Source organism: Perca fluviatilis, chromosome 18, assembly GCF_010015445.1.
Source record: "Perca fluviatilis chromosome 18, GENO_Pfluv_1.0, whole genome shotgun sequence".
Classification (NCBI taxonomy): domain Eukaryota; kingdom Metazoa; phylum Chordata; class Actinopteri; order Perciformes; family Percidae; genus Perca; species Perca fluviatilis.
The window spans coordinates 29,031,970-29,048,025 of NC_053129.1; the positions used below are offsets into that span (position 1 = coordinate 29,031,970).

Here is a 16,056-nt window from a genome sequence, read left to right on the forward strand (position 1 = left end):
ATTGCAATATCTTTAAAATCGCAATAATATTTTATCGTGACATAAGTATCGTGACGATATCGTATCGTGAGGCCTCTGGTGATTCCCACCCCTAAAAAACACACGTGTGTACTCACGGTTTCATTTTCAAAAAAGAACTTTTCGTTTCCCCCAGAACCAGGCCATGGCACCTGAAAGAGAAGCAGCAGAGTCACGGCTTCAATTCAAATGTCTACCTCCATTCATTGTGAGAAGATACGTACGTATGATATGACACAAACTTGAGGAGGTAAATGGATTTCATTCACGCTGTTTAAAGTAGTGTCTTCAATGGAAGAAAAAGTCCCAACAACAACAACAACAACAACAACAACAACGTGTGTCTTCAACATTTTTCCAAATGTAATTTAATTTCAAATTCATCTCTATTATATTGGCGTGTAGGCAGAAGTTTTAGAGGCGGAAATTTTAAAACCTCAGCAGATAAACTCAAACAAAGGCATGGCTAGATATCAGCTGAAGTACGTAAATGTGTTGAATTTTTGCGATTTAGGTGAAGTGACCCTTTAAGTCCTACCTCGCTCAGCTTATTTGACAGCAGGTCCCCCAGAAGAAGAGTGTCGGAGGTGTGAGCCACCAGGTAGCGATCTTTTCCCATGATTTTGACTTCTTCTATCTCATAACCATAATAGGACTTCAGGACCACCCGGGTTCCTGTAGAGAGGTTCCTCACTATCACCTAGAAGAAAGTGGAAGAGACAAAAATGCAAAATAAAGAAAGAAATAAGACAGGTTTCATTTGTATTTTTTTAAATAATAGGGGTGAAATCCAATGACTTGATGCATAAGTTTAATAAAACTGGGTTGACCAAGATCTACGTATCAGTTTATTTAGATATTACCCCACCATTTTTTTTTTCTCTCCCTTCCTTCTGGTGAGCCTCACCTAATCCAACATACTCAAAGCGTCATACCCACTCCCACCCATATCTATAACACAGTACCTCAACACACGACATTTCATACTAGAATCACATAAACACTCATCATTCGCACACGTACACACACGGACGCGCCTATTAATGCACACACACACGTCCCTCCCCCACCCCCATTGTAAACTGTCCCCTGTAGCATTTAGTCAAGTACTGTCTATAGGTTTTATGTTCTCTGTGTTCACAAGCTCTGTTTATGTATGTCAAATAGTCTCTGTATATTGTATGTTACATGTGTCTTGGGTTATGTAAGGTTTGTGGGTATTTGTAATTATTTGTATAACACAAAACTTTGTTTTTTAAAAAAATTAAAAAAAATATTACACACATCTGTAATCATCCATCTGCACTCTGATAGAGTATAATAACCCGACCGGCTGTAACAGCAGGGAGACACACTCCCAAAGGGAAAGAAAGAAAATGTTGCTTATGAGCTACTGACTGGAAAATGCAATTACACATCAGCTTGTCTCAAGAATTTCTCAATCATAATCTCGTCAATTTCAATTTTTGTATCTTATTTTTTCAAACAAGCACCAAAATCAATCCATGCATTAAATAACTTGGGATATTGTTTTTTTATTAAAAATGTATCCCTGATTGAGTTCTAGGGCTATTTCTACACATTTATATCAGTTGGGTTTACAGCATTATTATTCTGTGTCACAAACCAGTGATTGTCACAGATCAAGTTATTCTTTTAAAATTATATACAACATTCTATTTTCTTTGCTTCTTTCAAAAATCAAAGATAGAAATTATGTTATAAAATTAATTCTGTGTAAAAAAAAAAATTTTTTTTTTTTTTTTTTTTTTAAAAAGAAGAAAATTTTTTTTTTTTGTTTTTTTTTTAATAAATTAATTTATTTGTAAATTACATCACATTAATTGGCAAGTGAGGGCTGGAAAAGGTTATATTGTCTTGATGATGTCTACGCATTGTTTTTGCTATTGTTCGTGCAATTAAAGATACTTGGGCGCCTGGGTAGCTCACCTGGTAGAGCACGTGCCCATATACAGAGGCTCAGTGCGACGCCGCGGGTTCGATTCCGACCTGCAGCCCTTTGCTGCACATCATTCCCCCTCTCTCTCCCCTTTCATGACTAAACTGTTCTATCAAATAAAAGGTCTAAAATGCCTCAAAAAAATTATCTTGAAAAATAAAAAAAAATAAAAATAAGATATTTCAGTTCTCTACCTGGCTCAGGCCAACATAGGTCATCTCAAACTTGTTCTTATAGATGGTTCTCCGTAGGCAGCAGTCAAACAGCTCCACTCCCCCACACAGTGTTCCCTGTCAAGACACAAACCCACAATAAATAAACACATTAAACACCTATTACAGAATTGTTTTAGGTTTGTTTTTAACAGAGGAATAAAGAGACATGATTTCCATGCCGTAGGAAGCGGTTTAATATCAGTGCAAAAACAGGTCACGTAAGAGACCAGAAAGAGAACTCTCCATGAATGCACATGTAAGCACTGCTGCTAATCTCCAATGAAGAAGCAACGAGCAAAAGGCACACTAACAGAAGATGGCGTTAAAGGAACACGCCGACTTATTGGGACTTTAGCTTATTCCCCGTATCCCCCAGAGTTAGATAAGTCCATACGTACCCTTCTCATCTCCGTGCGTGTCGTAACTCTGTCTGACGCACCCACCGCTAGCCTAGTTTAGCACAGATCCCGGAGGTAACTGGCTCCATCTAGCCTACTGCTCCCAATAAGTGCCAAAATAACGCCAACATGTTCCTATTTACATGTTGTGATTTGTATAGTCACAGCGTGTACAAATAACAAGGTCACATGAGACACAGCCATCTTCTAACCGTATACATATTAGGAACTATATTCTCAGAAGGGTCTGAAAAAGGGTACGTATGGACTTATCTAACCCTGGGGGATACGGTGAATAAGCTAAAGTCCCAATAAGTTGGCGTGTTCCTTTAAGTCACACTCCGGATTAAAATATTGTGATAAATAAGTATTTACGGCGCAGAGGCGTGATCCATCTTTCTTCCAGGCCAAGCTGGTGATGGTGTAGAGGTTAAGAATTTCTTTAGGCTTGGCTTCATCCCACACGCCTCTCCTGGGAGCCCAGTTAAACACCCGCAACCTAGGGGAAACATCAGGGAGAGAAACAACTTGCTGACACTATACAACTTGTATGGCATTCTTTACTCAGCTGATAGGCATCACAGATCACGGTACTGTCTGTATATATGGACTGAGGGACCATACACTGACCGGTCATAACTGCCAAACACAACCGACTGCCCGCTGGGGCTGGTGGCGGCCACGGTGAACTCCCTCTCTGTCCGGTCGCGGCTGTACTCAAAGGTCTGCAGAATGTGACCTTCCCTGCTGTAGGCCACCACCTTCTTGTCACAGCCGCCCACCATGATGCTGTTTGCACCCCAGGCCAGAGCGTAAGGTGGGCACGGGTGCATAAACAGCTTACCCTGTGTCAAAGTGGGAGCATGTTTTGTTAGTCTGATAGAAGCATTAGAAACAATATATATACACAGTACAGGCCAAAAGTTTGGACACACCTTCTCATTCAATGTGTTTCTTTATTTTCTATTTACTATTTACATTGTAGATTCTCACTGAAGGCATCAAAACTATGAATGAACACATATGGAATTATGTACTTAACAAAACAGTGTGAAATAACTGAAAACATGTCTTATATTTTAGATTCCTCAAAGTAGCCACCCTTTGCCTTTTTTTGATAACTCTGCAAACCCTTGGTGTTCTCTCAATGAGCTTCATGAGGTAGTCACCTGAAATGGTTTTCACTTCACAGGTGTGCTTTGTCAGGGTTAATTATTGGAATTTGTTCCCTTATTAATAAAAAAGCAAAGGGTGGCTACTTCTATCTAATCTAAAATATAAGACATGTTTTCAGTTACTTCACACTTTTTTGTTAAATATTATATTTTCATTTATCGTCATTCTTTGATGCCTTCAGTAAGACTCTACAATGTAAATAGTCATGAAAATAAAAGGAAACGCATTGAATGAGAAAGTGTGTCCAAACTTTTGGCCTGTACTGTGTATATATATATATATATAATATATATATACCCTAAATGTTGCAGCAACCACTGATAAATGTGGGTACCTGAGACTCTCCTGAACCTTCGTCATCAAAAAAATAGCGCACCACTGTCCCATCAGCGTGTCCAGACAGGATTCCTTTACCAGAAACACTGACACAGAACAGACAAATACCACTTACTGAGGGAAGAAACATAAATAAGTATATCATTTGTTGGCATTTTGAGGACTAGGCCAGTCAGCTTGCACTACTGCTTCTTCTTTTTCCCCCCAAATGTTTTGGGAGTATCAAACAGTGCACCTTATACTTATCTGTTGGTCATAATTACATATGTAATACGTATAATGCATTTACTTGGTTGCCAGTGAGACAACACAGGACTCTGTGCCATAGATGGTTGATGACTTGTTTGTCTGAGTGTTGGCAAGGCGAACCTATGAAAAAAAAAAAAATCAGAAAATTAAACATATTTACGACATTTTATTTATTATTTGACCTAAAACAGCTTTTAAATGCAGATATGTTTTTGCTACAAGGCAGATAGCAGTTATTACAGCTGTTCGGCAACATTTTAAATTTCTGTATAACAGAATGGCAACACATTATTTTAACTCAACGACTACTTCAAGCACTACTGCTCTCTGCTTTCCTACTGATACTTTCTGTAAAACTCCTATCAATTATAATACGTGAACAAGATGTAATTAAACATGTTGCTGACTTACCTTGCCATCCACTAATCCATAAACAACTGCATGCTCTGCAGGCCAAAGCAAGCAAGTCACAGCGTTCTGCAAGACAGTGAATAAAATGCTGCATTAGAAAGATGTCAGAAAGTTGGAAATTCAAACATCCTACCAGGAAAAAAGATTTCCGACATGCAAAAGCCATTTAAGTCAGATTTCTAAGTAAGGAACCCAACCCAATGACTTTCAAAGCATAGATATTACATTAACTACTATACGATAACGATATAACGATACATGTTTAACATAATATTAATGAAACATTTGTGATCCCTCTTCAGCCTTACATGGCCTCTAAATCTAAATTCATATGCATAATTCATGGTTCATGTCAATCGATATATCGTCATACATTTATTAATCACATATTATTATACTGTGTTCAAAAAACAATTCCATGACTTTTCCAAAACTTTCTGGGTCTATTTATGTTTCCAAAACCTTTCCAGGCCTGGAATTTGCATTTTTCTAATTCCATAACTTTTCCAGGTTTTTTCAAAACGTATGAACCCTGAACAAGTGAGAAACATGCTAACTTACCGGCTAAAATGGCCAAATACCTTTTAAATAACATTAACTGTTAGGGGTGCACGATTCAGAAAATGTCACGATTCGATTCAATATTGATTTTTAGGCTCACGATTCAATTCAAAAATTGATTTTCGATTCAAAAATCGATAGCTCAGTTGGTAGAGCGGGCGCCCATATGTACAGGTTTAGTCTTCAACGCAGCGGACCAGGGTTTGACTCCGACCTGCAGCCCTTTGCTGCATGTCATCCCCCCCCCTCCCCTTTGATGTCTTCTGCTGTCCTGTCCAAATAAAGGCTGAAAATGGCCAAAAACATAATCTTAAAAAAAAAATAACAATTCACAGTATGTAAATGTCGTTACTTTTCCCATGTGATAGCAGTAGACATACAATTAAAAAATATATATTTTTTTGGAATTCTATGAATCGGTAGAGCTTGAATCGCAATATGAATTTTTTTCAAAAGTGATTTTTTTTGCACACCCCTATTAACTGTTGCATTAGTGACATTATTGTCTAGAAACACAAGAATACATACAGTGCTTGTCACTACCATTTATTTTTTACACCACAACAACTGCCTCTTTAAGCATGCGGTTCACTGTCAAAAGGGTCTACTCCTGTTTACTTACCGTCTGCACAAATTTGTTGCAAATGGCTTTCTTGTCCCCCCTAGGAGAGATGATAACACTGATAAAAAAAACTGTTTGCATGCAGTAACATAGATAACAAAAGCCAGATTAATATGGGAGATGAAATCAGCCACAGGACATTACCAATCCTCTCCAATTTTGTAGACAAAGATGATGTTGTCGGACTGGCCGATGGCGATTTTGGTGGAGTCCGGTGAAAACGCCATGTCATTGACAACATAGCTCTGTTTTCCATACTGACAAAAGATTACATTGGATTATTATTACCACACAACCTCCTGTTAGAGGAAGGTATTTTAACAACATACAGTATACAGGAAGATGCCATGGACAGGACTTAAAGGCATTAAAAAAAAAATGGCACTGATGGTCTGTTAATTTCAAAAAGGCCAATATCCACACTTTTGAATTCTACATTACAGATGTAATGGCTAGTTATGGCATTCTGGCGCCGCTCTACTGACAATGATATGCCTGTAGGTGGGTAAAAGAAGAATGAATAAAAGTTGAGTTGTATCAGAGCCTGTCTATGGAGAGCCTGTTCACTCCCTATCTCACTCCCTATTAAGCCCCATTGTACCAACCCGGAATTTTCCCGAGAGTGGAAGTTCTCCCCTTATTAGACATTCTCTGGTTGTATCCTGAAAACACACCCACATTGCACTTGCAAAATAAAGGTTGCACCAAAGCAAGCGGCACTATATATACATATATATAGAGGTTTACTCCTTGACGCAGCGGGGACAGGGTTCGACTCCGACCTGCGGCCCTTTACTGCATGTCATATCTGCCAAGTGCCCTCATCTTTACATTTGAAAATGCAATGCCAAAACACACCCACATTGAACTTGCAAAATAAAAAGTAAAGCTCATCACAAAAATATTGCATGCTTGTGAGGAATCCAATTCAGGGTTTCTCCCGCAAAATTGTTAATTGTTATTAATGATTAAGATGTTGTATGATATGGTCCTGGCTGTATCGAGTCTATTAGTAAAAAGAAAAGGAAAACATGGTTTCGTACGACATATATTGTGGCTGTGTAACATTGACTTGACATTGAATGTTTCCAATAGTGATACCTGTAAAAGTTTGTAAAGAGTGTTGTAGTCTTAGTCTCTGCTATAAAACACTGCAACAAACTGAAATGCCTCATTAGAATCACTTCGTATGAAACACGTCCCATTGATAATTAGTGCAGTATCGATCAGTTCTAATAGCATGATTATTCAAGCATACTTATGTGGAATACACAATTGTGTTGAAATAATCAGCTCAGGTTAAGATCTACCCGGCCATCAGTGGAAGAGTTATCAATTTTATAGTGAATTATATCCATCATATTAGATGTGACAACAATATCTGTAACATACTTTATTTCAACAGAAGGCCAATTTAAATGCCATGTAATGTTAATACATTATACTACTTCATCCATAATAAGATTCTGTAGATCAGGGGTGTCAAACTTTTAGTTTATGTCCATCTTCTTTCTCTGTATATGAATGATGTGTATGTATGTATGTATGTATGTATGTATGTACCGTATATAAAATGGGCCCTCTAAGGTTCATATTATTCCTGTTTCATGCAGCAATGCCACATGCTTGATACACTCAGATGTCATTTTGATACAAGATGACAATTTCATAGCTTAAAACAATTCTTTGTCCCCTATACTTCAAATAACTCACTAAAACGCTCCTCTTTATGGTCCTCTTTGGCTTTTATGTTCAGGGCTCCTTACAATTGGAATCATGTTCCTGTAAATAAGTGATCTCTGGCTTCATTTAGCTTATTTAAAAAATGTATATATTCTCTTATTTTAAAAGAAATGACAGGTGTTTTCCGTAATGCTATCAACGAATCGCCTTGAAAGTGGGATGATACATCTCAAAGGGGTTTATTGATATAATAAAATTGGACTTCATCAATCAAAATGTATTTGTATAGCGCTTTACAACAACCAGCAGGTATCCAAAGTGCTTCACATCAGGAACTAAGAATAGAACAACATGTGTTTTTCAACATTCATGTAACAGTATTAGACATCATCAGGTCTAACTGTACTACTCCTGTCTCACCTTGGAGTCTAGGGGTTTGGTGGAGAATTTGTCCCTCCTCTCTCCCTGCTCATCATAGAGAAGCACCACTCTGTCAACAGTGCAAACAGCGAACTTGGTGTTATTCGGTGCCCAGGCCATGCATGTCACCTTGGCGGCACCCTCCTGTGAAGGAAGGCAGAGACAACTGTATAAATAAAAAGTCAGAAGTGATAACGAGCCCATGTCTTAGTCGAGCATCCCTAGTTAGCTAGTTTTAGCTAGCTAACCCCATACATCACATTAGGTTCTGTAACGACATGGGCTCGCGCCAATTTACAGTTAAAACAGGCAAATAAAACGCCATAGAATATTTGCCTGTTTTAACTGTCAAATCCGATATAATTTATCGACTGCTAAAACATAACGTTTGGCTATGCTTGACTCATGAAGACGCAGTCTTCAGCTAATTCGGTGCGTATTAGCTGTACTTTTCTTTCAACCAAGTAGCTAACGCTCCGCAGTTGCCAGCGAACACTGCGAGGTAACTTAAGGTTAACGTAATGGTAAAAAAAAAATCTTTAACGTTATTTAATATCAATTAAACATGGATCAGTCCAGTCACTCAAAGGCCGAATTGACAAGAAGAAATAATGTTGTTACAGCTTTCGAGTCGTGTTATAAAATAACGTTACATAGTCACACTTTTTAATTGATGTTGCTCTCCAGCATATCAGCGAACGTTAGCATTAGCTAGCTAGCTAACTTGTCACTGCACTTACCTGGGGTGTTAGTAGCGTTTTAAGATGCTTCAGTTGCATTTTCGGAGGCCTTTAGGAAGCTCATACGGGGAAGAAGGTATAAGTGCTGAGATAAGAGTGCAATCTTTAGATTATGGCCATTTTGTTGACCAGTTCCGAGATAGCAGCTAGCAGGGAGGGCATCTTTGTAGTAAACATAACTGTGATCTCCTTAGTTACCTCCGGATCTCCTTAGTTACCGTTGGGGCGGGGACTTATGGTGCATTTAAAACTATGGGAAATGTCAGATGCTGTTACAAATTAGCCTGGTTTCGGTTCGACACATTTATTTTAGTCAGACAAATAGTTTGCAATTGTTAGTTTGTTTTAATTAATGTGTTATTAGCTATCATAGAGAGTGCATCAATATATGTATTTAGATTCAAGACTAACATCTGTGTATGAGCAAAACTGAAATACAGTCTAAAGCGTTTCATAGGCTCCGTGTTTCCAAAGCTATGATTTCGGTCACAATTATAAAGCAAGCTATATAATAACAGACACAACAGTGCAATGTTACGTATGTGTGTTAAAGTAATGGCCTTTTCACAGTCAGTAAGTGAGTAGGTTATTCTTTTAGGCGTCCGTATGGCCAGAACTTGTCTTGGTGCTTAAAAAGATTCACTGGAGATGCCGGGGATTGAACCCGGGGCCTCATACATGCAAAGCATGCGCTCTACCACTGAGCTACATCCCCTTTCACGTCCACATTTCCAAAGGGGAAGCATAAATAGCTAAATTTAATATAAACGACAGGAGCATTTATCAGCTTCCGTTCACATGTATTAGAATATAGGATACAAAAATGGACTACCGTCGCGGGAATAATAATGAATAGGCGCACTCGTCAACAAAAAAAAAAAAAGTTAAGACAACAATTATGACACATAGTTGCGGGAAGTAGGCTACACACCAGTGTTATGTTAACTATGCCGAGGTACAATAATGCTAATCATAGCCCATGTGAACGTGATCCTTAATTTAATTGCATTGCATTTGTACGGTTCACTATAAGCCGGGTCCCGGTGCGATCATCGGTCCGCAGCCCTGCCACCCGCTGACGGTCTGACCCTATGGCCGTTGAACGTAAATATTTACATCATTTACAACACTCTTCCGGAGTGGAGTGTCAGACACCTTCCATGTATGAATGTGTAACTGTGTGAACGTGACAGGTCGTCGTTGCACATGAGAAATTGTTCTCAATCGACTTACCTGGATAAATAAGGTAAGGTAAATAGGTAAAAAAATAAAAATAATGAATAAATAAATAAAAAACACCTGCAGCTTGTTCTGTTGCAGCCGTTTTTTCATTCTCACGGTTTATCATGACTGAATGGGACATTTGTTTTTACTCTATAACGGATGCGACTTGAAATGTAGCAAAGTACAATACTTGCGATAAAAAAAGTACAAAACTGTGTCAAAATAGATGCATAGTATATTTCAAACAGTAATTGCATAGGGTTGAAGGTACATCAACGTCATCAAGTAGGCTACTAACAGCATATCAATATTGTTCTACATTTATTTGACATTAGTTACTAGTTACTTTGCAGCTTTATATCATAATGCAAAATATCAACTAATACGTTATGATGCATTATTATAGATTATACCATGGTCTGGGTGAATACTCAATTCTGATTGGCTGCAGGGTGTCCACAAATAAGTGATAGGCTTCTGGTGAAAATGACCGTTCTAAATGAATGCGCTACATTAAAAAGATTTGAATTTGTTATTTCCAACACTGAGTGGAGTCCTTCAGTGCCTCGTCCTGTGAACACCGCCGGATGGCACTAACATACAAGCTGCAAGAAGTCCCACTGGCACTCTGAACTGACTTTGTTTCACAGCGATCATCTCTCGTTCTGGTTCGCTGTCCGGATCCCTACTTCAGACTGCAGCCGACAGTAGGCTGCACATGGCGGATCATTTGTTCGTGAAAATCTTTATATCGATTTGGGGACGATGACATGGCTGGATAGTTTGTCGACGAAGTAGGCCTACTTACTTAAGTTACCCAGCAAAAGTATTAGGATTCAGCCTCCAATGACAACACAATGTGAAATGACAATTGTGAATGGATTCATTAACTAATGACAAGTTTTATGGATTCAGGGCAGATATAAATAGAAGTAGGCCTAATGAAAACAAAATGTCTTCCTAGACAAATAACGAGAAATAAAAAAAACAATAAATATGTAATTAAACTTAATTATAGCCATCCTATCAGGCTAAACCAGATTCTGTTTGAAATAAAACATTAGTTCAAACGTAATCATCTCCACAATATGACCCAGAGACACTTTCCCTTCCTGTCCCTGCCAGGGGCGATTCTAAGATCAGACCTTTAGGGGGGCTTAGCCCCTAATGAGAATGTGACACGGATACAGTGACTTGCAAAAGTTTTAACCCCCCCCCCCCCTTGCTAAATCAGTAATTTCACTGAATAACAATGAATATATGTATTTATTATTATTATTATTATAACAGAGGATAAATGCAAAACATTGAATGTATGAAAAAACTACAAAAGTCCCTTTATGGACTAACATAATCAAATGAAATAAGGTGTAAACAATAAATAAATAAAAAATACAACTTTCCTTGACTGGATTACAGGTGCAAAGCTTTGGCGACAGCGACACAGGATATTAAACCTGTTTCAAGCCCTTTCAACCTGTAACTGTTTGTCCTCTGTCCCTAACAGACAAGTTCGCAAACTCTTACTTGAAGCACTAAAATAGATTTTTTTATTATAATTTTTAGGGGGGCTGAGATGAAATTTAGGGGCGCTTGAGCCTCCCTAAAAAGGGTCTAAAACCGCCACTGGTCCTTGCCCTCTGACCTTTTGTCAGTTTTCTGATAAGCGAGTAACCGGCAGCGCGGTCAGTTCCTAGCGACCAAACCCAGGAGGTATTTTCTAATCCAGAGAATGGAGTCGGCTAAGTAGACTAAGCTACTAATGGGATTACGAGACTATATATAGGCTCGGGAGATGAGGGATGCTGCAGAGTAAGCTAACCATACAAACAGCTATACATGCAGCTCTACTACTAGCTTATAAGCATTATAAACAAGTCAAACGTTTATGACATAAAGCTTCTTTTAGTAAGTGTCATTCGGTTTTTGTCATGATAAGTTAGGGTTAGAGTTAGGGTTCATGTGTTCATGACCGTGTCATGTCACTCTTATGTAGATACCTTCAAGTAAAGTGTAACCGAAAGATTGAAGTCATCTGTAGGAATAAATGGGCTTTGGGCTGGGTGCCACACAGATGGAAACATTGCTGGTTTTGGGGTTTTTTTTCTTCGGATTTGTTGCAAATTTAAAAACAAATTAAAATAAAGTTTGACAAAAACTTTACACACAATTGCAAAAAAAAGACAAACTAAGAGACAGGAAATTATAAAATCCCCCTTTTTTATTTTTGGTAGAATTTCATAGTTACTCATATACAGATCGTCCACAGGGAACCACAACAGTGAGTGACATCCTCACACCCCCCACGCCAAAAAACAAAAAAACTTCATCTACATTGATAAAAGTGTCTTCGCCATGTTGTTCTAATCAATTTAACAGTTTCTTGCCACTCTTAAGACAAACACAACAATTTTGGTAGATTTTCCCAATTGTCAATCGAGTAATGAGAACACCATATCATCTGTCCTCGGAGGGAACGTTAGCTCCACGCTAACTGCTTTTAGCATACATTAACATGGAGTTTGTATACACTAATACAACGTATGCTATGAGGTTAGCACAAAGCATTCAACCCGGTATTTAGAGTCGACGCACAAATGACTTTAGAGTCTGCGCCCATCATTTAACGCCCAAGTTGAGCAACAAGTTGAACCACGTTGTAGTAATATTACATTTAAATTATGGTAATTCTATGTCACAAATAAAAAACAAAATTAAAAAGGTATGTACACAGACATTAATTCAAAAAAACATTCACAATAAAGGAATTATGTCAGTTATTTAGCCGTTTTGAGTTATTTACAACAATTACAAAAAAATTATAAATAATGTCTTCTTTCAGTGCTCTATGGCCTCGTTGATTTTACACTTTTAATGTGAGAAGATCTAAAGAAAAAAAAAAAGAAAAAAAAAAAAAAAAAGATTCCTGAAATGTTACGGGTCACTTGGAGTTACAGGTTTTAAATGTTAAAAACGGATGGCCTTCGAGTCTGCAGACAGCTCCGCTGAGAAATACAAGCTGATATGTAATCCATCAAAGGCCGAGCCAAAAATAAAGTGATGAAGCCATTTGTCTGAGCTGGTTTATGAACGGTTTGTAATTCACAAAATAAAACCATGAGCTAGGTTGCTGGTCCTACACCTAGTTCTACATTAGAGAATTGCAGTGCGCCAGGCAATATTAATATTGAGGAGTTTTAGAAGTTGAGAGAGGTCTTTAACGTTAGCTTGATACACAGACACACTATGGCCTTTATTTGTTGAGGGAGAAAAACAAAGGGATGCCCTTCAAATTCCCCCCTGCCACTGGAAAGCAAGAACATTTTGTTTAAAAAAATATAAAAATTCACTTACAAGCAACAGTAATCCGCACTTGACAATAGTTCTCAACAGCACATCAATCTAATGACACCCAAAATGACAAGTAAACAATCTTTAAGGTTTTAATGTTATTAATATAGACCTAAAATGGCAACAAAATGTTTGTGGGAGAAGACCTTGTTTTACAAAACAATAAAAAAATAAGTCTCATTTAAAAAGGAACAGTTCAACATTTTTAGGAAAATCTAATTTTTGCTAATTAAATATTATATTGGAGTTTTTTTTTACAAACCAAAGTGCAACAATAAACTGCAGCTGTATAATTATCTGACCAGTTTTAGCGCAAACCGCTAATTAGCTTGTAACGCTAGTCGTCGGGGCACAGGTAAAGTGAAAAGAAATCGCTATTTCTCTACCACTAACAAGACTCAAAATAGCACCACACTTCCACGGTAGCACAATGAGGGTCCCTACATGTAAACCGAAGCTTTGAGAAATTTGTAAGTGTACAGACAGTTTATTAAAAAGGCAGATTATAAAGACAGTACCGTTCACGTATACAGGTGGGCGCCATCTTGGGAAAACAGTCATGACCAGTCGAACCACGAATGCCCTGCTTGAGCTAGGTTACAGGTTACAGGTTGCACGGCGTTCGTCGTTCGACTGTTCAACGTATCCCAGAGAACGGTCGACTCGGTAGAAATGTGCTATTAACCCCTAGGTTCATTTTGGACTGGATTTGTCCTTTAACTGTAGTTCTGTAGATATGACAATGTTTCTGTGTCCATCACGTCATTACAACACACAAACTCCTGCTGATCTATGGCGCGTTTGAGACCAGAAAACAGATTTAGAAAAGTGGACTGCAAGACGTTTACGAAAAATAACAAAAGCTCGCCGAAATTCTTTTTACAAGATTCATAATCCTCACGTTCCCGGAAGTAAAGCGTGTTAAACATGGAACTGTGAGAAGAACTTGCCCCTATAGTATGTACTGTACCAGATCGAGTAAACATTACTCAATGGCATTCATTGATTTGTTGGCATGGTGAACAGAGGTTGATGTCTGACGTCACACCGAACACAGTCATGATAAATGAAGAGGACCTAACTAATAAGATGGAGTTCAAACGGAGGGGGAAAACATGAGTTTTGGGTCATCTCTCTTTTAGCCCTATATAGAGAGCCTAAGTCACGCCCTTCTACTTCCGGTCCATGGGACCCATCTTTTGAAAAAATATGAACCGCAGTGACTGGGGAATGACAAATTATTTTTTGATACCGTTTGAATTGAGCCATGAATTACACATATGATGTTCGTCAGTTCAATAGATAATTTCGCAGGTCAAGAAAGTCTCAGTTTATTGTTAAACTGTTGAAGTATAAGACTGTGAAAATGCGTCATTAGAAGGACTACACACTTCAAAGTCGCACCACAAAACGTGGTCATAAAAGTGGTCAAATGACAAACATACGGCTACCTGAGACTTTCTTCGGTTGAAAAATCATCTTTTAAATTGACGAACATCATATTTGTAACCCATGGCTCAATTCAAAAGGGATCAAAAAATACATTTGCCGCTCCCCGCTCACTACGGTTCATATTTTTTTCTCCAAATTAAGGTCCTATGAGGTCCACCGGAAGGGGAGGGACATCACCTCTCTATACAGATCAGTAATCTTAAAAATTCAGTACTGTGCTGCACCAACTTAAATCCTAATAACAGCTGTCGCAAATTGTGGCAATAACTCAACAAGGGACCTCTAGTGAAATGATCAAGTCAATAAATTGATCGACAAAAAAATAAAAACGGCAACAATTTTGTTAATCGATTAATCATTTGTCACTCACCAAGCAAAAATGCCAAACACTCTGATTCCAGTTTCTCTGACACGCAGACTGCTGCTTTTCTCTGTCCTAAATGACAGTAAAGGACATCTCTTTGCGTTTTGAACCGTTTGTTGGACATCAGCAGACATTTAAAGATGTTAACTCTGGCTCTGGGAAACTGTGATGGCCATTTTTCACCGCTGTCCGACATTACATTGTATAGACAAAGCGATAAATCAAGAAAATGATTTGTTAGCTGCAGCACTAACGTCGACCATGCAGACAACACTGCGCCTAAAAAAGTACCTGTGAATGATGGGTGAATGCGCCTTTCTAACTAGACAAAGATCTGAAGGGAAAATGTCAAAAACCAAAAGTGATCTAAAACCTTGAGTGAATGTGACAAGTGCAGAATAAAAAAAATAGCGAAAATGTGATTGCTTTAGACCAAATGTATACAACTTTTTGCTAAAGTCAGGATCATCTCAAAACATTTCAGGTGGCTGTTGTCGCCAGGAAGCTGAAACAAAACTGATCCAGATTCACTAAAACACAGGGAGGAGCAATAATAAATGCCCAAAATAAGCAAATGAGAGTGCCATGCTAATCAACACAACAAGTGTGCAAAGAGAAAAACTAAAGAGTAGAAGTGACGATTAAAGCCTCCTCTCACCAGTCATGGTCATGTACCTGTATGTACATCTGATCCGTTTTTCTCCACGCTATATTTACAGGGGATTTCATGTTAAAGGTCCCATGACATGGTGCTTTTTGGATGCCTTTATATAGGCCTTAGTGGTCCCCTAATAATGTATCTGAAGTCTCTTTCCCAAAATTCAGCCTTGGTGCAGAATTACAGCCACTAGAGCCAGTCCCACAATGAGCTTTCCT

The 16,056-nt window shown here is 38.3% G+C and overlaps 1 protein-coding gene and 1 non-coding gene across 2 annotated transcripts in view; both read right to left on the reverse strand.

Annotated features, from left to right (window-relative positions):
* Nucleotides 1–9,003, reverse strand: part of ift172 (intraflagellar transport 172) — a 49,505-nt gene extending 40,502 nt beyond the window's left edge. Inside the window, exons 1-12 of the mRNA XM_039782300.1 lie at nt 8,790–9,003; nt 8,050–8,193; nt 6,091–6,203; nt 5,947–5,986; nt 4,764–4,829; nt 4,393–4,472; nt 4,102–4,189; nt 3,222–3,436; nt 2,967–3,090; nt 2,173–2,268; nt 557–718; nt 117–170 (exon numbers count right to left, since the gene is read on the reverse strand). Coding sequence (XP_039638234.1) covers nt 117–170; nt 557–718; nt 2,173–2,268; nt 2,967–3,090; nt 3,222–3,436; nt 4,102–4,189; nt 4,393–4,472; nt 4,764–4,829; nt 5,947–5,986; nt 6,091–6,203; nt 8,050–8,193; nt 8,790–8,828 — 1,221 coding nt within the window. The 5' untranslated portion in view covers nt 8,829–9,003. The remainder of the gene's footprint in view (nt 1–116; nt 171–556; nt 719–2,172; nt 2,269–2,966; nt 3,091–3,221; nt 3,437–4,101; nt 4,190–4,392; nt 4,473–4,763; nt 4,830–5,946; nt 5,987–6,090; nt 6,204–8,049; nt 8,194–8,789) is intronic.
* A 429-nt stretch (nt 9,004–9,432) lies between these two features.
* Nucleotides 9,433–9,504, reverse strand: trnaa-ugc. The gene has a single exon. It is a non-coding gene; the product is annotated as a tRNA-Ala (tRNA).
* Nucleotides 9,505–16,056: the final 6,552 nt, after the last annotated feature.